This window comes from Melopsittacus undulatus, chromosome 2 (assembly GCF_012275295.1).
Source record: "Melopsittacus undulatus isolate bMelUnd1 chromosome 2, bMelUnd1.mat.Z, whole genome shotgun sequence".
NCBI classification, from domain to species: Eukaryota; Metazoa; Chordata; class Aves; order Psittaciformes; family Psittaculidae; genus Melopsittacus; species Melopsittacus undulatus.
Genome location: NC_047528.1, coordinates 64,977,742 through 64,999,950, shown reverse-complemented (window position 1 = coordinate 64,999,950; position 22,209 = coordinate 64,977,742). Strand labels below are relative to the sequence as shown.

Sequence of the window (22,209 nt, the reverse complement as noted above, 5' to 3'; positions counted from 1 at the left end):
ACAGTGCTGAAACCTGGACAACGCCTTCTGCAGGCTGTATTTTTGTACTGTGGAATAAATGAATAAAGAAAGAGCCACCCAGCTGGGAAGCATCTACCTTGTATGGTTCACTGAAGAGGGAGTAACTCGGGTTAAATGCTCCATCCTCCTGCTGGGCCTCCTGATTTCTCCTTTCCCATTCTTTCCTTCGCAGCACGTTTCTATCTGGCTCATAGACACTGCAGCAAAAGAGAGGAATAGCTTTTTAAGAGTTAAAAATTATTGGGCAACATATAAAACAGCATGAATTTAAAAGTGAAGAACTCTGGTTTGAAGACAGATGGCAAAAATAAGTAAGAACATGAATCAGATGAATGCCAGTCCAAGCAGGCTGGGGAGGTTCAGGTCTCTGGGAATGCTGGTGCTTTCTTCACACAGAGAATAGATAATTAAATTCTTACAGAAGAATAAGAAAGAAATCACAAGGCAGGATCTAGTCTGTGCAGAAATGTGACAAAGGAAATGTCTAAGCAACTTTGAGAAAGACTGAAGGTACTCTTAAGGCAGATGGTAATTACAGCTATGAGTAAATAGAAATTATGAACATATTTCCACTTATGACATATCCTCTGAGTGTTGTATGAGAATGCTCCTTTTTTCACATGGATGTGTTTCTGTAGTGATTCTTTCATTAACTAGCTCCCTAAAGAGCTGTTAAAACTACATGCTGTAGTGGTTTCCACAGTTAGGCTGCTTCGTCTGATCTCTGTTAATCAGCCAAGTCGTGAAACTACTACTGAAACAATTCCTCTTTCTGATGGATTTGACACTACCACAATGTCAGAGCATGAATAAATGAATACTGGCATGATAGTGTATGTACGGATGGTAGAGTGTAACTGGAGAAAGAATAAAATCACTGCTTTACACAGTGGTATTAATTTTCAGAAATTAACTAGCTTGCCTTCAATATAGACACCCAGAATAAATAAAAAAAAAAAAAAACAAACCTTTTTTTTCTGCCAGAATTCTAGTTTAATGTATGACAACATTAACCAGAGCATCCTTTCCATGAATTTCCACAGAACAACACAGGTTTGCACATTTCAGTCTGCTATATTTTCTCCTCACAAAGGAAACCAATGTATCTAAACAGGTCTACGTGTTATTTCAGGACAGTATGACGAGTATGCTGATTGCCTGTTTTGCTTAGCTTAGCTAATGTCTTTCTGCTGGCACTGTAAATCTGTAAAGTAGAAATATATAATAATGTCATGTAAGTGCACCATGTGCTAATAAGAAAAAGGTTCTCTTGCTAACCAGTTTCCCAGATAGTAAAACATATGTTGCATCAGCTACCCATGTGACGTTACCTAGTATGCCTCAGGCAAGGCAGTCAAAAGGCCAACAGCTATTTGATTCTAATTCAAGACTTGAGAAAGCTGAAGATACATAGGATATGTTAGATGCTATTAGTATTTAAAAACAATGCCTTAACAGTCACCAACAGAACACAAAATCTTGTTTATTTGTTTGTGCTGCTAACTTGAACTGGACTGTGGAGTATCCTTCTGATAGGTCTGAGGACATCTAAAGGCAGATGCCAGACACCAAGCAGGGCCCTTAAACATGGGAGTTTGTTGTAAATCACAGGGTTTCAGTACAGCACGTTGGAGGCAGCTTCCAACCACATTTGTTTATTCCAATTATAAGCTGAGGTCTGGGGGGTTTATCCCATCTTGTTATTCACACGTTATGCATGTTATATACACCAACACCTCTCTTTGACAAATGATGTAATGAGAAGGCAATGGAAGGAGTGGCATTTTGAGCATGGAAAATGCCTTTCTCCAGAAAGAAGGGGATAGAAAATGCCTCTCCATAGGGTCCCAGTAAGTGGAGATCATCTACTGCACACACTGCAGAGGCCAGAGGAAGAGCAGTTGTCATTTACTGCTATGAAAGCAATGGTCTTCAGCTACTACATCAAGCTAACTGAGCATACTCCCATCAGGCCAGGGCAAAAGACTTCCTAACATCAATCTTTGTGTCTAAAGTAGACTTTCTTCCACGCTGAATAGCCATTGTTTGGTTAGAGTTTTCGGGAGTTGCCATGTTTCCTTATCCCCAGTCTCTTGACTCTTTGAGATGCTTTAAATTTGGACTCTGCAAACAAAGAGAAATGCAGCCTGAAGACAAAGAGAAATGGGCAGCTCCCCTGAGACTAATTATAATATAATGATCTCTACCTGGTTTCTAGGAAGTAAACAAGAGCAACATTTTTCACTAGACCTCATACAAACTTGAAAATGCACTGGTGTGATACCTTTAAAGTGGAAGAACATTTTAATCTCTTTATATATTTGGTGGAGACATTTGATGAAGACATATAAGTCATCAGATCTTTGAACCCTCTTCTCAAATGAGACATTCACTGTTGGTAATGCAATGCACAACCTGCAATAATTCAGAATGATTATGCAAATGGAAAAAAAGTGTGACGATCTCTAATATGCCATCTATAAGCAGTAAGTTAGAAAGAGCTACAAGTTGAGAGTTGTATTCCTATGGTAATACCAGATGGCAAAATCTCTCACATTTGTAAGGCTGCTCCTTATTTGCATGAACATTGCAACAATCACATTTCCTTGAACGCATGTCACCAAATGTATTTATTTATTTTGGTTCAGGAGAATACTGCCAACTGCTATAATCGTCTTTATTTCAAACCCTGCAGTTAATGGAAAATGATTCTTTCTAATAGCTTTCTTCTTTCTTTCTTTTTAGATTTGTAAATTAAAACAATCCCAAAAGTGTATGCACCTTTTTAATCACTTACAGTGTGTGTCTTTTCCATAGCTAAAGCATCAAGAACAAGTTCATGAAAACTTCAAGATTTTTTTCTTCACTGGTTCATGTGGGTGGATGCGCATGTGGGTGACGTATTCATGTATGTTATATGCACATTCACACATCCATTTATTGATGATAAGTTTTTCTAGTATGGGTGTAAATGTTGAAGGAGTTTTGCAAGACTTAGAAACCAAAGAACATGTAACCATTCATCCCTCAAAAGTCAGTGCCACTTATATTTGTTTCATACAGGTCAGACTCCAAAAAGATTAATTTAAACAGTTTTTCAATGGTATATTTTTATTTTTAGGATGCTGCATCTGTTTCAAATTCATGCTTAAAGAACATGAACAGAAGTATGAGTAACAAGTCAAACACTTGCAAAAGTTATATATGAATAAAAGTTGTATTATAAAAATTACACTATCTTGAATTTAGCACACTGCTTTAAAACCACACTCTGATGTATTTCACCCCTAAGATCTGCCAAGAGACATACTGGACATACCAATGAATAACAACACAGACTCAAAGCTCTTTCAGCACACCATCATTACCACTCAGTCACAGCAGCCCTACCTTCTCTGCTTCTTTTAGGATACTTTGAATAATTTTACTTTCAGACATTTTACAGATCAGAATACCAATGGATTGCCAAAGTTCTCAGAGTAGATACGTTTATTAAATTTCAGTTTTTTGTGATGCCTATTGGAAGATTACCTTGATGGGTACACAGTCTTTAGCCATGTGCTAGGTATGTGTGGGTCCCCATGAGACAAGCTTGAAGAAGTGCCTTAGATTCAGCTGGCATGGAGTTCATTTTCTTCAATGTAGCTGGTCTGAGACTATGTTTTGGATTTCTGCTGGAAATAGTGTTGAAGACACAGGGATGATTTTTTTATATGCTGAGCAGTGGCTTACACAGAGTCAAGGCCTTTTCTGCTCCTCACACCACGCTACCAATGATTAGAATGGGGATGCTTAAGGAGCTGGGAGAGGACACAGCTGGGACAGCTGACCCCAGCCGGCCAGAGCAATATCCCATACCATACAGCATTATGCTCGGCATATAAAGTTGCATGAAGAAGGAAGAAGGTGATGTTTGGAGATATGGTATTTGTCTTCCCAAGTAACCGTTACTCGTGACAGAGCCCTGCTGTCTTGGAGATGGCTGAAACCTGCCTGCAATGGGAAGAAGTGAATGAATTCCTTGTTTTTCTTTGCTTGCATGTGTGGCTTTTGCTTTACCTGTTAATTTGCCTTTACCTCAACTTATGAGTTTCCACATTTTTTACCCTTTCAATTCTCATTCCTAGCCCACCAGGGGAAGGGAGCGAGCAAGCAGCTGTGTGAGGTTTAGTTGCTGGTTGAGGTTAAAGCACAAGAGGAGGAGAACCCAGGCATGCTGGTTCCTGATGGGAGGGTGGCTGCAGCACCTGCCTCCCCACAGTACTGACAGTTTTCTTCATGTTACTCCTGACATCAGAAAGAACTGATTCCTTCAGTCCTTAATTAGAAATAGCCAGAGACAGCTCAGGGGACAGCACAGGAGCAGAGCAATAACCTTACCTGAAAAACCTGGGACTGGATTTAATCTCCTACAAAGTCCAAAGAGTTTTGGTGTCTTGGGCTAGGCTGAAAGCAATCATATAAAAAGCCTAAAGTTTGAAGTGTTGAAAAGTCTCCTTTTCTTACATGTTTGTGGATGTTTTTTTAAAGCGCACTCTTTTTAACTCAATTTACTCCCCGCAAACATTGCTACTTGGAACAACTCAAATAAAAAGGTCTAATCTTCACGATGAACTGTGTGGAGATAATGCACCAACCTATGCTCCTGTCCTCCAGTTTTAGAGAACACCCAAGTGTGGCATTCAGAGGAAGGTGTCCTTTTCTCCGAATTAAAGCACTCCATCAGGAATTACACGCCTTCGCAGATGTATGGTGTGCATTAATGATGATACTTGACCTTTTCAGAAACCACAAAATTGCCACATCACTAAGTGGAGACTCAGGAAAGATACTGCTATTTTGCTACAAGATCACCATTCCTGTAACATCTTTGAGGCTGTACAAGGCACAGTAGGTAAACTGAGGGTAAGATCGCTGATGCTCCTCTTGCATTGCATCAATGTATTTTCTTGCAAAGGAAGAGGACGACGACTCTGGCTGCCCTGTCAGCATGACAGAGGAAAGTGTTACCGCATGTACACACACACCTGGTGACAATTACTGAACTCATTATAGTCTGCAGTAACCTGAAATCTCGCCTCTGCCTTTCCAGACCTTCCAATATCATTTTCCAGTCCAAAGATTTAGTTCATTATTTTCTGAATTGTGAAGGCTTTGCAACACCCCCCCCCCCCCACTCACACACACACCCCTTCCTTCTACCCACACGTCAATATTGTGATACAGATTTAGCAGGAGTAGCTTGTTTATTTGCAGTTAATGTTTTTGACCCAGGACGCTGATCTCCTTCACCCCAGCAGCAATGTTCCCACAAAACATTCAGAACCTGAAGTCTAGACATATTAATAACAAGAGCAGAGCTGACACTTCATGCTAACACGCCACAGTATCTTAAATTGGCAAAACCACAATTCCCGTGGGCTCCTGGCAGAGCTTTGCTGGGGAAGACCTATATCCCATTTGCAAGGGCTGAGCTTCTTTCCCAGTTTTTGTCACCCTCCCTATTTGTGCCCAGACTGGCCCTTCTTCATCCATAATCAGATTAAGAAACTCCACACAAAACTGTCAGACCGCAACTCCCACTCCCAACGTCATGGAAATGATACCATCCCCAAGCTGCCAGGTGCAGTCCTTGAATATCTCCTGGGACTGTACAAAGCTGATCATCTTCCAAAAAACCAACCAACCAAACAAGAAAAAAACCCTCAAAATACAACCCACACCATAGGCGACTAAAAGATACATGTGTTTCAAGAATAAAACTAGACCCGTGAACAAGATTTCTGTGGGGACACATATATCTTTGAAATTAAATTTTAGCAACTGGTCATTTCTGAATCATGACCAAAGTTGGAACTGCTTCAAAACTGTGAAAAACAGTCAATATTTCAAGAAAATAAATTTTAAAATGGTTTACTGATTATTCTCAATATTTCCCCACAAAGTGTAATCTGGCACAGAACTCATACTAAATTTCAGGCTGAAGTGAGGCCATTTTCTTAAATATTTAATGGTCTAATTCTCCCTTGAATTACCACATCTATGACAAAGTAGCTAAATAGAGTAACTCAAGGGGAAAACTTACATAACACAATCAAAAAAAAACAGTGCAACCCTGATGCAGGACAGTGATTATGAAACTGAATTCAGAATAGAAATTGGATTCTGAATTTAAATGTGCTGTCATTCCTGTATTCTGCAATAATTTAAAACACAAAAGGACTAACCAGCCTGGGACCTTGTAAAACCAATAGCTCCAGACATTTTTAGAAAAGAATCTTAATTTTGATAGCTTAATTACAACAATTCAGGTCATTTTGCTTGCTGAATTGCTGTGTTTAACATGGAAGTGCTATCATTTAAGGCCTATTTTCTAGTTCACTGTTTGTGTCCATGGTTTTTGCTGGCCAATTTCTTGGTATGAGTTCCATTTCCAGCTAAGTATAAAAAATGCCTGTTTGGGTTCTCATTACTAATGGGTTATGGAGAGCTCTTAGAGATGGCAACCTTACATTTTTGAGCATTAAATGTTTTCCCTAACAAAATTTGAACTATTAGCTCGATTATAACAAAGGGGTTGCCTTTGATGAACAAGTGGCATAATCAGTAAAATACCTTCCCAGGTTGCAACCAATTTTTTTAGACTTTATTTAGCTTAAACAGCAGAAGTTAATTTGAGAATTTTTACAGTATTTTTTCCCATTTACAAACAGTAATGCCGTGGGGTAAAGCAATTACTCTGATTTACTGTTTTCACTTTGATTGAACATAAAGATGTAGCAGGGTCTCAAAAAAGCAGTAACTTAACAAACTGTGCTCCTATCCACAGACAGATAAAGTACCTACTTTGCTATTTCAAAGAGTTTACCTCCAGGCAGCAGCACAGAGCAAACATCAATCAATGACATGTGTCTAAGATGAGATTGATGTTTACTCTCACAGCTTTTCATCTTACATCCAATAAATTATTTTTCCCTCACCAAAATGCCTGGTTAAATTTCATTTTTCACTTTGCAGTATCAGTTTTAAAACTTTAGCTTCCAGCAATTTCAAAGCTAGGATTCATTGATGCTTCAGGTTTTACAGCCTGTTTATGATTTGTATTAGCCATGAAACACTACCGTCCAAACATGAATATGATTGGGAGAGCTGCACTGGGCCGGCCGCTTGCACGGTGGCAGCTGTGGGCTGGAAGGTGTGAGATTGCTTTAATTATCTGCCTGGAAATTCTGAGTCAAAATTGGGAGCTATATTTTCCAGGGCGGATATATCGCATCCACCAAACAAATACATATATAGGTACGTACATACATATATATATATGTATATACACGCACATATACACGCACATATCCTATCTGCAAAATCAGTATCCGAACACGCAAGGCAGGTCTTCTGAGGGCTCACAATGGGAAACTGGAAGAAAGCAAGGAAAGACTAATTGTGGGTGCAGTTACTATATTATAGGCACTCACACCTGACATTCACAGAATGTGAATGCTTTGCATGCAACCTGACTGAATTTTAAACATGTTTTGAAATACTGAGAAAACCTAGGGCTGCAATTGAGCCTGGGATGTAGGTTGTTGAGTCAGAGCTGTAAACATCACAACAAAGGAACATTACAAAAAAATCCAATTTAGTTCAACACCTGCTTGTACAAGAGCACCTCTTCCAGCCCTGTGACAGATAAAACATGCACGTTTTCACATTTTCCTCCCTCGGTGAAGTTCGGCTTTATGAGAGAAATTGAGACATAATTTAAGATTTGTTGGTTTGTTTGTTTCAGGAAAAATAACTTCATCACATGATAAAAACCTACTACTCCATACCTACAGTGTATGTAGGTATCAAAAATGTGACCATTCAGTATTAATAGGTAATCCTATAATCAACGCCTTAGCATCTTTTTTTGCTATTAAGTGCTGGTGCTTTCTTTTTATAATCCTAAAATTGCTAGCAAAAATACCAAAGATGGATGAAGATCTAATAATGGTAGTAAGCCAAGCTAGGAACTCAACTTTACTATTACTTTTAATTTTGTGCTGCTTTAACAATGTATTGTTTGAAAGTATATTCACAAGTTAAAAATTCACCACTATTTATAATCTTACACCTGGAATAAGTATTTCTTTTTCTTCACAATCCAAAACAGTATTTAAAACCTTCAGAAATGAAATGGAGAGCTTAGCTGTCAAGAAACAGATAATGTAGATGCAACAGAGGAAATCATTCCTTTTGTATCCTCATCCATATTTTTCAGGAGGAAAGAAAAAGAAATCAAGACTGAAGAGCACAAACCCCAGCCAAAGCATAGTGAAGCCCTTTCATTTGATTTTGTTAGTGTTACTTTTATGTTGTAATTCAAAAATGCAACAGCTGAGGAGATCAATTTAACCATCTTTTTTTCTGCCTAACTGAACATTGCTGAATTCCCTGTGCTGTTACACAAGGCCTTACCTAACTTGGTGATGCCTATATCTGACCGAGTTTCTTCTTATGTTGCTTCCCTGCCAGAGATACTAGACACAATGCCCCACTTGTCTGTTTTTCTCCACAATGATTTCTGTTTTCCATGGCATCCTTCTGCATGGGAAACTGTTCCAGTTATCACCTGCCAAGCCAGTGTGGTTTTTTTTTTTCCTTGAAACTTCTTCTTCAGGCTCCTTATAGTCATAATTAGTCAAAAAATGATAGCATTTTTTATGAACAGCCATCCAGCTCATCTCTGTAGAGGAACTGCACATATAGGCAAATAATTCATATAGTCCTGGGGCATACCCTAAAGAGTTTACAGACCAAATGTTGCAATAAACTGAATTTACTCCTATCACTGCATTATTTATACTGATATTCTGAACATTTTAAAATCTGGCCTTTTAAAAATCTATTTGACATCTTGCAGCAAGTGTTTAATACTTTATTCAAAATGTTTGTTGAGTTTCTTACTGATGAGTTTGCTGAAAACTGGAATTCAGTCGATAAAGATTTCCAGTGGTAGTTTCAGTAGTAAACCTATTTAAAACAATTATCTTGAAAAGTGTGAAAAAGTATGTTTTGCTTCTATGATCTTTTTCTTGAAAAATAATGTCTTCTTCAGGGGGAAGAAAACCCCCTAACAAAATAAAACCAAAACAAAAAACACCCAAAACCCAAACCCCAAAACACTTTCTTACTTTCATTTTTCTCTAGCAACTTAAACAGCCTATTCTTTCCATGGGGCTCTCGACAGTGACCCACAGCTAATTGCAGGACTGAGAAGTACACTGAGGTATACTTCACATAGCATACAGAAATTGAAAGCTCTGTAACTGGTAGGAAAATATTATCATGCAATTCACCCTGGTGCAACTTGACTTAAAGTAGGAAAAGCAAAGATTGTAATGAATCGTTAAGGTCAGATCTAAGAGCACTTTGCCCCTACAGAGATAACAGTTTCTATTAGAAAATATTCCTGCCACAATAGCAAAAGTAGCAAAATTGTACAGACTTCCATGGATGACAAAGACAAGTAGTTTTAATTTAAGTTGTTAAATGATTCTGATGCAACTAAGAATTCCTATGAAACATGAGTGAAAGACACACTGAGATTCAGTACCTAAATGTAATGGTTGTGAAAATTCTTGCCTATATTGATATTCTGTGCACTTGATTTTAGATCAGTGTTCAAAATTATCTGATGTCCAAAGGACACCAAAATACAGCACTGAAGTACAGGACACAGGCCTGCAGCCTTATGTAGTATTGTGCTTTCACGGAATGCCAAAGTACAGTATTTCATTATGAATGTGTCAGCGGTTAATAACCATCAAATCTATGACTCATGAAAATGTCTATACATATTTTATTAGCAAAGCAACATTTCCAATCTACTCTTACAATTATGGGTAATGACCAAAGGTTCATCAGGGTTAATCAAGAAAATGATGTAAATTTTATATTGTATTATGTTTCACTTGGTTTAAAATGCATCTTGGGTGACAATCTTTTTTATGTGTTTAATCATGATTTACAGCATTATGGAAACCACACAACAGCCCCACTGTGAAAAAAAAAAATATTAACAAGTCAGTGCATAAGTCATCAGATTTTACTTATTCACAGAAAAACAGTTCTTGGATATTCAGCATACAGTTACTGAATTTGTTTTCTGTAGAAATACATGAAATAGAATCGATATGTTTTGAGATGCCCTGTTTTAATTCATCTTTCCTTCACAATTTATAGATATATGGAGACCTCACTATAGCATTTTATATATTATAAGGAAACTATCACTACATACAGGTAAGGTTGAACTGAGTTTTAAACAGATGTATTTTAGCATGTCTACATGATAAAAACAAATTCGGAGCAACCAAAGTAGTTAAATGTTATGACAACAGATAAAAAAACCAAAACAACCTAGCCATTGTAAATGCCCAAATAATAAATTCACTAAAATCTGTGGTTTTGTTTATATGAACAGCTGAAATGCAGCATACTATACAAAGAAATCATAACTGTTCTTAGCAATAGTTTGTATCACATTCTGTAAGCAGAAAATATTATTATGGGTAATTATGAGGTTCCATCTTCATTCTGCACAACTGAGCTAGAACAATAGCAAGTTGAATGAGATAGATATTTACATCTAAATATATTTTTTTTACATATAACTATATCTCTATATATATAAACCTAAAGCTAATCTGTCTACCTACCTAGCACCTACATAAACAGCTTGATTTCACAGAACAAAAAGGAGCATTGTAAGAAGTCTGGGTTCAAGAACCTAAGAAAGTTGTGGCTCATATATAACTTTAAGTTTCAGACAGTGAAAAAAATGCTTATATAGGGGATGTTTCACTTTGATTCCACAAGAAACTGCTACTATGTAAACATATTTAATTGGACCATACAGGTAGTTAGCTTCTCTAAAAGCCATTAAACTACAGCAAAATGCAAATTTCTCTCCAGTTCTTTTTCCTGAAAATGGAGAACTAGACCTGAGGTTTGTGCTTGACCAAATAACAATAGTCTTGGCACCTGCACAAGAAACGTGTACTGTACACAAACCACATGACTCTTAGTTTCTTATTCATTACGACTTGCTTGCCCTGTGTGGCTCTGTCATATTTTGATGTGTAGCCTCAAGGTATATGCAATCCAAACTAGGAAGAGAAGTTAACTAAAACCAGCAAAACCATGCATACCAGCATAAAAGAGTAATTTATGTTCATACATGAATACAAATGCATACATGTTAAAATGATGAAAAAGTTAAAACTTTTATACCCCATGACTGGTGTAATTCATGTAAACTTCCCACACATGCTAGTCTCAATTCATTCTGCCTACAAAAATGACTGTATCATAACTCATGCTGCTCACCATCAGAGCTGCACAGAGAAGCACCTATGCATTCTCTTCCTTAAGTGACATGCAATGGAAAGTGAAGTATTTTGTCTCTCTTTATAGGAAAAAAAACCCACACATTTGAAACAACCATATCTTGGTGGTGGTGGATTTTGTGCCTCTCTTGACACTCTGCTTCTGCTTAAGAATACTGGTGGTGACACAGCCATGCCACAAATCCAAACCAAATGTACCATGTCAGGAATACAAACCCCAAAACATAACAAAGTGCAAAATAAGCTCCTGTAGTTTAACTTGCAGAAAAAGCTTTACTGTTTGAGTGCTTCACTTTAAAATAGGTTAAAAATCCTTTAAATATTGCCAAACCTGAAGGAAATGATACAAAAGATTACCCAGAACCTTTAATGGTTGTGATAGACACAGAAGCCATTCCAGAGATGCCTGTGCAGGGACTGTGCCAGAGAGGGAGATGCTGTCTGCTGGAGGGGATCAGCCTGGTTTCAGTCTGAAGTGGGGAAGTCCAGCTCAACCTGATGAAGTTGGGTACATTGTCCTATTTATCAGCTGCCTCACCCTGTCTACTTTTTCTCAGCAAATTTTAATTTTAGCAACAACAAAAGCTTATGAGAGAAACGTATGCTTTTACCTGTATACTTTATTTGAAGTCTGAGTTCATAAATTCTGTCACAGTAAATAAAGATATCATTTACCTGTATAGTGTAAGGTGTATAATTATTCAGTGTTTCATTCTGACAGAGGTAAGAGGTATCTAAATTCTATATACTGTTGAAATAACATGAGGAGGGATCTAAATTGTTTGTATTATTCTAAAAGCACAGCTCTGGGAGATGTCTATAACATTTCTATTTGAATCTTCCACAGCCAAGATCCCCTTTTATTATGCTAGGAAGCTTAGAAATGTCTGGGTCATTTTTGCTGCAATTTTTTTTAATGTTTCAATAGATTGGACTTCAGTTTGACCTTCTCTCATTCCAGCACTCAAGAACATCAAATTTACGTTATCTTCCAAGGAAAGCCACTGAAGCTGGCTTCTTGGGAACAACTCTGGAGGACTAAATTGTTTCTCTGACAGGTTGTGCATGAAAAAAGCCAGAATTTAATTTTCTGCTGTTTCACTAAGATAGTAAAATATAATATGTGTTAAACCCACATGAAAAACAAAACAAAACAACAACAAAATCCTCCGATTTTCCTGTTCAGAAAAGCCAACAAATGCTGATGCTGAAAATATGAGATCCTTCAATGGACAGAAAAAAACAAATCCATGCAGAGGAACCCATTGTATCAGCAGATTATCAGCCTATGATCCCAGAGTCATTTGGGGATGAGACAGTATTGGAATGGTTAGGATTTTGAAGACAAGGCAAGCTCTGCCCTTACCACTATCCATGAAATTCAGTGAAACTCACATTCACACTGCTAAAAATCCAGCACCCAGAAGAATGCTAACCATGCAGTTTGGATTTAGCTGCTCACATACTCTCAGGCTCTCTAGTCTTCAAAGTGTTGACAATCAAACCCCCCACAGTAGATACCCACATTCTTGTTAAGAAGTAACATTTGCACCTCATGGAAGGTTTTTAACATTTTTAAGACACAGGATGACTCTGGAAGATCTAACAGCACATTTTTTTCCCATCAAAAGCTGGCACATCTCTGCATGTCGGAGAGGTGGTGTTCCTGAAGTGGGCTGTAAGACAAGTGAATGGTGGCGTTACTCCATCAGTGTTACTTGCTGGCAAAAACCTGAAATAACTCTGAACAGAAAGGTGAAAGAGCTGCTTGCTGTCCCCTCCCAGCCCTGCTGGATGGGCCTACTGTGGGGAAAAATTACACGGATGAAGGTGGGAGAGAGCATGAAACTAGACCGCTTCCGGTGAACTTGATTTTTATTTGAATCCAAACAAAGCACAGTATAGTTCACACTTGGTAACTGGAATACCCCAGTGAAAAAATAAACAGAAGCTGTTATTAGCAAGAGAATATTTTGCTGCTAGCATGCCGTGCTAACCAGAAAACTGCTACTACATTTAGCCTTTCTTAAAATTTCCTAAGCAGCAATACTGATAAAGCTTCTCAGTAAAAAAAGGAGATGGTAGAGAATTATTTCCTTCCAGGTAATGGAAAGCAAAAGGCTCATGTAAACATATTCCACTGAGGTTTTTTTTTTTTGGGTTTTGTTTTGGGTTGATTTAATTTGTTTGTTTTTTTAAATACAAATAAAAGAAAATAAGATCAGTGAATTAGTTCAGATTCAAATTTTGAACTGTTTCTTGGAAAAGTGTGAAATAATTTTAATACCTGTGTCCTATTTTGCTGTGAACCAAACTAATGTCTTAGTAACTCAAAGGTTTGACAAAGGTTTGTCAAAGATTTATGAGCTTTTACATAATCCTGAAGAATGTTTTGCTGTTACTGATGTGGTAATGCCAAGTCTATCTAATTTGATACTAATGACATACCATAAGGAAAAAAAAACCCAATAAAAACCAAAACCCAAAAACTTTAAAATCTCACAAAAGAAACCATGAAAGGAATAATGTACGAAATTAAAAGGAATTGATTACTTGGGTAGATACAGGCATCAAGCTTAAGATAATTTTATTTAAACTTATTAATTTCAAGTTAATCTGTTCTTTAACAATTTAAAAGCTTAAGTTTACCATCTTGTGACATATCTCATTCTATATACACAAAGAAGAAGAACCATATTGCTTGGTGTGTTTCCCCAGGGCCAAACAAAACAAAACAGAAATTCCGTCATTTCATCTCCCTTAATGAATCTACTCTGCTCAAATGCATGCGAAAGTGTATGACCCTAAAAAGTTATCTGATTGTCTGAAGCCAAAGAGGAAAGCACTTTCTAAAGTCAACAGCCTCCCACTTTCAATATGGAAACCAGCGTATTGCATAGCCTAGTCATGAAAGCTTGTAAGGTGGAGAAATCTCTCTGTGATGCAGTTTCAAAGTCACACAGAACTTAGAGCTGAAATACAACAGGCCATGTAAAGCTACATCAGTTTTTGGGAAGAGGTGTAAGGCAGCAGGCTCCCTGAACCTGATATGACCCAGCAAATATCCTGCAGTGGAAGAACCAGCTGAACTATTCATGGTCCCATTTGGGTCCCATTTTAGCAACCGAAGCTACAAACCACGACCCAACACAAAACATCTCCTATCCTCCAGGTCTTCCTTCCACTCTGTTTGTCTCTGTATCTTTTGCAGCAAACTTCATCCCAAACTGACTGGCAGCTGGGCACTGAGAAGATGCACACATTGGCCTGGGGAATCTCTGGTGTAGGAAAGAGGTGGTGTAGGCCAGAAGAGAAGAGACAGATGGATAAAGAAATGAGGCATGAAAAAGGACAAATTGGGTTTGTCTGGTTTAAGAAAGAGAAGACTGGGAGACATGTGATAATGATCTTCCCACCTATAAAAACTTGTTGCAGAGCAGACAGTGATGAAGTGTGCTCTCTGTCTGCTAGGTCACACAACTTAATTTGTAGCAGAGCAGATTTAGATATGGTTTTAGAAATGTTATCTAACTTAAAAAGGAAGGGCTAGAAGAGACTGGCTCCACAGCCTCCTTCATAGCTGCTTTATTTCAGAACAGGTTGGTTGGTCCTCACCTGGATCCTGTCCCCAGCAGCAGACAGCTATTATTAAGTTTGTTCCTTCCCAGCAAGGTTTAATGCACAAAATAAATAAAAATAGGATATCTTCATCCACCAAACTAAACAACACTCTTCCCTTCCTCCATATGAGCAACAGTGCCTCCTTACACTATTGGATAGGATGCCCCTCCTCCATGAGTACCTGCTTGTTAGCACATACCGAAGACTAGTTCTGCCCTACAATGAAGATATCTGAGAGGAACATGCATCACATACTGATTACTTCTGCGTGAGACCTATGGAAGTCCCTATGCAACTGCTCTACTATCTTGAGGGACTCATATGTACTATAAAGGTTAGATTCCTACCTATCAGGCTGCCCTAGGCATGCTTCTCCTGCTTTAGAGCCAAGGGATGGAATAAGGGCTATATACAGCCCAGCATTTGGAATAATTTTTTTTGCTGTGTTTTTTTTAATACATAGGCTAAAGGACAGAGAATATTTTTCCTTTCTTCAGTCACTGAATTTAGAAACTGATCTGTAAGATGTGAGAGAGCAGGAATGTCTTTTCCACCATCTCCAAATCCAGTGTGCTTAGCTGCTACACAGGCATGTGGGCCATGCAAAGGGACACATGCAAAAAAAAAACCAACAAAACCCAAAAACCAAACAAATAGAGCTTTTCTAAAATATCTTGCATTGGTGATCAAGAACTTAAAACAATCCCTGACACTAAAAATTCCAGAAAGGGTACTACTCATGGCAGCTTAAATTTGATATTAGAAATTTATTTTTGATCCCTCAAACTCTGTGGAGCACAAAAAGATCTGATCTGAGTCCTCTTTTACAACAGGAAAGGCAAGGGGTGAGCAAGATCATTTTGTGATTAAACATCACAACTGTGCCCTCAGTCACCAAACTCAGACTCCTGACATCTTCAGGGGATGTGAGTGGAACAATTCTGCACATCAAGGCTGCTATTTTAATTTATTCTGAATAAGACTGGAAAAGGAACTTAATTATGCCCAACTGTATATATATAAGGCCAAACACTAAGCATCATCCATACAGAGCCAACACAAGAAGTTTCTCATCAGTGTAGACTTTGGAGATGTCCAGGAGATGTGGTTGAAAACAACGGTTGGCAAGAAGCTAACTGCCTCAAAAGCTGAGCTTTGCAGTTAAGTTCTGAGGACTGTACACTAAACGGAATACTCTTTCACTTTCTCTCAGGATGTGCAACTATGAGGTGAATACAGTCTAACAAATTCACTTTTGGAATACAAAGTCATGATATTTGGATTCTCTTACCATGTGCTGCAATTTTTGACACATCAGAAGACATCATACAAAAAATAAACTGCTGATTTTCTTTCAATAGGCAAACTGAAAAAAAATTACAATTCCCTTTGACCCCTCCTGGAAAACCTTTTTTTACTCTTACAGGTTTAGAAAACAATGAATAAAGAGGAAAACAAGGTGTCTCTATCGTGCAGATATACTCTATTTTGGGATCTGATGGGACATTTTCTATAAAGTGAAAATTATTGGATCTTTTGTTACAAATTAAACTTTTTTATTTCTTTTTTTTTACACTGGTTTAAATGTTTTTGTTCATAGCATTCTATTAGGCCCATAATAAAAAGAAATTACTATTGGCAATATTTACCATAGAGACAACATCAATGCTAAGCACTTAGTAGTACATTATGTTTATCTGAGGATGCATTTGGGGGGATCAAAGTATTTTATTGCACAGTAGATAGTATTCTATTTGTACTTGCATTCCACCAAACTTAAACCATTCACAATGGGTTTTTTTCTAAGCATACATAACCAAGAACACTGACTGGGGTGGTATTGTCACATATTCCTGAATATCACTTCCAAAAAGAATGTCTTTGGGTAAATATCTTCACTTTTTCTTTTTCTTTGCCTTTCCTTTGTTGATGCCCTTATGTGACATGCTGTTGAAAAATGAACCACATTTGCTTCATTTTCTATTTAACAAAAATAAAGCATGAAAAATGTTACAAGCAATAAATAAAATCATCCAGTATTTGTATTGCACTAATTTGTCATGGGTTGAATAAATGTTAATTATGCAGCTTTTTAAAAATCAGACTTGTTAATGTCAGTTTTAATTTAGATTGTTACATTGTAAATGTTTTCTATTGTGTTAATTTACACCTGTTATTACAGCCTCCATTATTAGGTTTACACTGGAACAGCTACTTTGTGCCACTGAAATTTGCTTAAAACAGCAGAAACAATTACTAATTAGGAGGGCATGTTTACTTTAATTATATTTATTTCCAAGTCTAGGTTTATATGTAACACACTATGAAAGTGTATGATTCAATTAGCGAAACCCATTTATCTTAGGCAATTCCTCAAATGAGCATTGCTTAGAAAGACAGCAAATTCTTTCAGCACTACTTTGCCTCATAAATTTCATAGGTGACACTAATAAATACATATGGTGACTGGGTATCACTTTCTGTGTGACCTCACTGCTTTCTCCCATTTTTGCTAATGCTTACTCAGTAATTGCAGATTACAAGAATGGCATTTTATTTAAACAATGAGCCCAACTGTTTTAATCAAAGATTTTAAAGCAGTGACATGGAGAGCTGTCTTTAGCATTCATAAAATCAGAATCAATAGAAAATAAACATTCAGCTCATTCAGTTATCAGCAAAATATGAATCTACCTCTGATACTCATCCGCTGATATCTAGAGCTAGTCTTATGTATTACACAGTGCTTTAATAAATTTGCAAATCAAGTGCAATTTACACTTCTTAGGAAGTTAATGTCTTTATCCTTTACAAATATGACTCTTTGAGTAGTTTTTCCAGTGAAAGCTGTATTATCTATCCATTCTCACAGATTAAAAAGAAGAAGAACTATAAAAAAACTTTACAAATTACTTCCCTGAAGCTCATTCCTAGTATTATGTTCAAAACCTGAAGTGAGGATTAAAAAAATCAAACACGAAAAACCAGAAGAGTTATGTTTTTAATTGATAGCTGCTGCTCCTAATCTATGGAAATTATATTGGCAGGTAGTACAACATGCTGTTGTTTTCAAATAACATAATTTCAGTATTGATAACAAAATTCTGCACTCTGAAAAATAAATCTGAAGATAAAATTGTACAAGTCAGAGGGAAACCCTAACGAGTTCTACATCGCAAGTTGCTCTGTGTCATTCAGCCATCAAGGTTAATGAACTTATACTATCTCACTGTCACCACACGGGCATAGCAGTTGAGTGACACACCAAAAGTGCAGCTGATGCTGTCAAAGTGGCTACAACACGGCTATAGCTTCCCAAACATTGACAAATGTTGCCTGTGGAATCATGTGCTCAGCGCATCAGCAATGCTACCTATTGTGATCAAATACATGAATTTAGATCACCACACTTCTTACTGCTTGGGCCGCGTTTTATACCTTCCACCAGGAAGGAAATTCATTCCTGGTTAAATTCCTCTTTAACACATGGAGTGTAACAAGAATGATGAAAATCTAAACTTCTAATAAGAATTAAGCTAGTATCTTGTGCGGCCAAAGATCACAGACCTACCTTCTAATCTACTGCAACGCAGTAAAGGAAACAGTGTATAAATAGAAAGCCTGATGTAATTCAGAAAAAGCTGCTATTAAAAAGTCAGCATTTAAAAAAAGCTAACAGAAACATATCTCAGCTGAGGCAATTATTTTTTAGGTTAAGAGGAGAGAAATACTGCTGCAATTGAAGATTCGTCTTCACAGGGGTTCTCAGGAAAGTCAAAGGCAAATCAACTGAGGGAATGAAGTCAGTTCCCAGTCAGATGAACATATATTAAGGCAGCTTATCCTTCCTCCAAGAGGAAAAGGGATCAACTGTACTGATGTAAGATCACTTTGAGGATGCACCAAGCATGTTTCATGTAGGGGTTTAACACTCTTCAAGGTATACAGACTGACTTCACACATTTAGTGCCTCCCCTCTTCTGGCATTGCCTTCATCCACCCTGCACGGGTGCTGATAACGAAGGCTGACTTAATGGACCCCATCTCTGACCTTTCATTAATAGCTCCTTCTCTTTTATTTACATGTGAGGTTTGGGGAAAGGGAGGTTATATGAAATGCACTGGCAATTTCTAATAGCTAACTATCTTTAATAATGAAGTGTAGGATAACAAATCAAGTCTGAGTCATAACTAATTAAAAGAAATGGGAATTGAAAATGAATGCAATTAGTCAAAATTTCTGAACAGTGCCTTTATTATAAAGCCAATAATTAAAAAGGAGAAATTAGTGTTTTGTAACATAATCAAGCCCATACACAAGCAACTTCTGGCCTTTCCTCAAGCGTCTTGGCTTTGATTATCTCTGCTTTCTGAAAACTTTGATTACTATACATGTTGAGGGTTTTTTTCCAAATAAGAAACTGGTGAAATGGACTTAGTTATCTTTGCTGAGACATTGTCAGGAAAAGTTGTTACTGACTCAGTAATCAAGCTACTCTCTTTGCAACAGCAGGGAACAGGCATGATCAATTAGAACAGAAATAATGCTGTTTGCATTATTCTGTTGAAGTCAGAAATACACAGAATCATGGAACAGTTTTGGTTGGAAGGGACCTTAAAGATCACCTAGTTCCAAACCCCATGCCATAGGCAGGTACACTTTCCGCTAGACCACGTTTCTCAAAGTCCCTTCAAGCCTGGCCTTGTAATGTTGGCCATACATGTACTTGCATGGTCATTACATTATATACAGCAATGAATCTGAGTGCTAGGGTATACATGCAAAGCAGATGTGTGCCTTCTGCCTGTAGGTGTTAAATTAAGCAGGCTTCAGAAGAATCTTAGTTCATAAGAAAAATATATTGATTCATTCTAACATTTTCCCTCTGAAATAAACCTTGCTGTAACCATGGCCTGGCTTTTTTTACGCTTGCTCACTATGGATTGCCTGAAAGGGTTTTCCTATGTGCAGCAATGGACTAAGAGCAATGATACTGCCTTTCCAATCAAATATTTATCCTGGTCTAATTATTTTTGCTCCATCACAACATATTTTGACACAAAAAGAAAAAATCAGAGAAAAGTCTGCTATTGTCTTCAATGCTTGCAATGCTGGCCCAGATCAGAGGTTTTTGATTGCTTTTAGCCCACATCCACCAGACAATTTTACTCAGGCTCAGTTAATGGGAAGCAGTGCATCAGCCCCAGATCTGCCCAGCCAGCCAGGCACTCTGCTTTGCTGGTACAGCTGGGAAACAGCTGAATATAGTCCACTGCATTTACACTTTTCTTCTCCCCCTCCTCTTGCCCCTAAAAAAATGAAGATTGAGATGTGACTGACTTTTCCAAAAGAAGAAAAGAATGATCCAAAGGTATTGCATTCAGTGGAAACTCACCACTGCAAACAGCCAGATAAAAAGTGATAGAGTCATATGTTCTTTATTACTCCTGGTAGAAAGTAGTAATATTTTAACCCAGCATCCCAGGCACAAAAAGTGAAAGGGAAATGCACTCATCCTCAATTCAGAGCTGATGGATAAGTGACAACTCCATTAAGCCGTGCCTGTGATCTGACACTCTCTGAAAGGCATGGCTGCTGCCCAGGGAGCCTGCCTGGTGCTTGCTCCTGCTGCTGTTGTGCAAAAGGCTTCAATTAGGACTGACCTCAGCATGGGAATATTTCTCCCTGGGCGGAAAAGGATGTATCACAGACCTAAAGCCCTTCTCTCTCCGAGACTGGGGTGAAACTGTGCCATGCTGGATGCACCTCCCAACAGGGATCCTGAAAGCCAAAAGAAATGGCAAGGAAAAAAAAAAAAAGGTAGGGGGGAGAGGGGGAAATCTCTGAAAAATGTATGCATTCAAATATTCCCTACACAAACAGGGGTGGTTTTTCGCTAAAATTATTACATTATCTTCTGAAATAAATCAAAACTACAGACTCAAGTGTTACTGTAGTGATAAGCTACTGAAACATAGCATTCAGACCACCTTTGTCCAGTGGACTTTATTCCTGATTCACTCAGAAAAAAAAGACAAAACATTCTTGCACAGAGTTGGAGGCCACTTTAAAATAGATATATGTGCCCATCTTTAAGCCATTAACAAATCTCTTTACCATAGGATTCTGGCTAGCATGGTAAACTGGGCAAGCACCATGGACTCAAATGATCAATAATCCATGAATGCCTCCAAATCAAAGGTAAAGCAAGCAAAAATGACAAGCAGAAGGAGAAAGCATCTTAAAAAAATTACCAGAGATCTAGTTTTGGATTTAAGGCAACACCAAGCCTGCCAACTTCTCAAAGAGGCTGCCAAGAAGCCAGATGCCATAACTGGAAGGATATTATCCAGAGTTTTACATCTGAGTATCATGAGTGCCTTTGAAAAAGGACAAAAAAAAGGATCCTGGCAAGAGCTCAACTGTTTAATTTCTATCCCCACCCTAAATATTTATTTAAAAGTTAAATTGAAACCATTGCAAAAATTAAAGACAGGATGCTTAAATACAATGTTAAGTATTTACAATGACCCACAAGGGCGAGCTAGCCCTACCAAAGTACTGGAAAATTCTCCGGGAACATGAATTAAATACCCGAGGTCATCCCAAATTCCCTGTTTGAGCTGAGCTTCAGAGAGCACACAGAGTCCCCAAAGAAAGACTTGTGCTGACTCAGTTTATAGAAGTGATGCCTGCCCCTGCAGCTAGGGTGGGCACAGAGGAATCTATGCAGCTCGTCTCCCACCAAGTACAGCAGGTACATGGCTCATCCCTATCACCCGACCTGCTGCACTGTGGGTCCTACATGTGCCCCAGTGCAAGAAAGCTCAGCCCATTATAGCAGCTGTCACACAAGAATGATGCCTTTGTTTTAGCTATACTGGAGGCGTGCTTGATCATATCATGGAGGAGATGCTGACCACGCTTGAGACGGAAGCCAGCTTTAGACCATCAGAACAGTTTAGATGGTCTAAAGCTTTATCCCTTCTCACACCTGAAGAAATCAATGCAATGATAAACAGCCTGCAAGTAACAAGTTACAAAAAAAAGGAGCTGAAGAGTCTTACCAGTGGTCAGACCAAAGGTTTACCTCTGTTCTGAAGCAACATCCTGTAGAGTGTGAGGTAGCACTGACAAACTGGATCCAGCCGTTTTAATAAGAAATGACCATAA

At 37.9% G+C, this 22,209-nt stretch overlaps 1 protein-coding gene across 1 annotated transcript in view; it reads right to left on the bottom strand.

Annotated features, from left to right (window-relative positions):
- Window positions 1-22,209, bottom strand: part of AFF3 (ALF transcription elongation factor 3) — a 321,016-nt gene that overhangs the window by 271,808 nt on the left and 26,999 nt on the right. Inside the window, exon 2 of the mRNA XM_034074643.1 lies at window positions 98-218. Within this exon, the coding sequence (XP_033930534.1) occupies window positions 98-218 (121 nt within the window). The remainder of the gene's footprint in view (window positions 1-97; window positions 219-22,209) is intronic.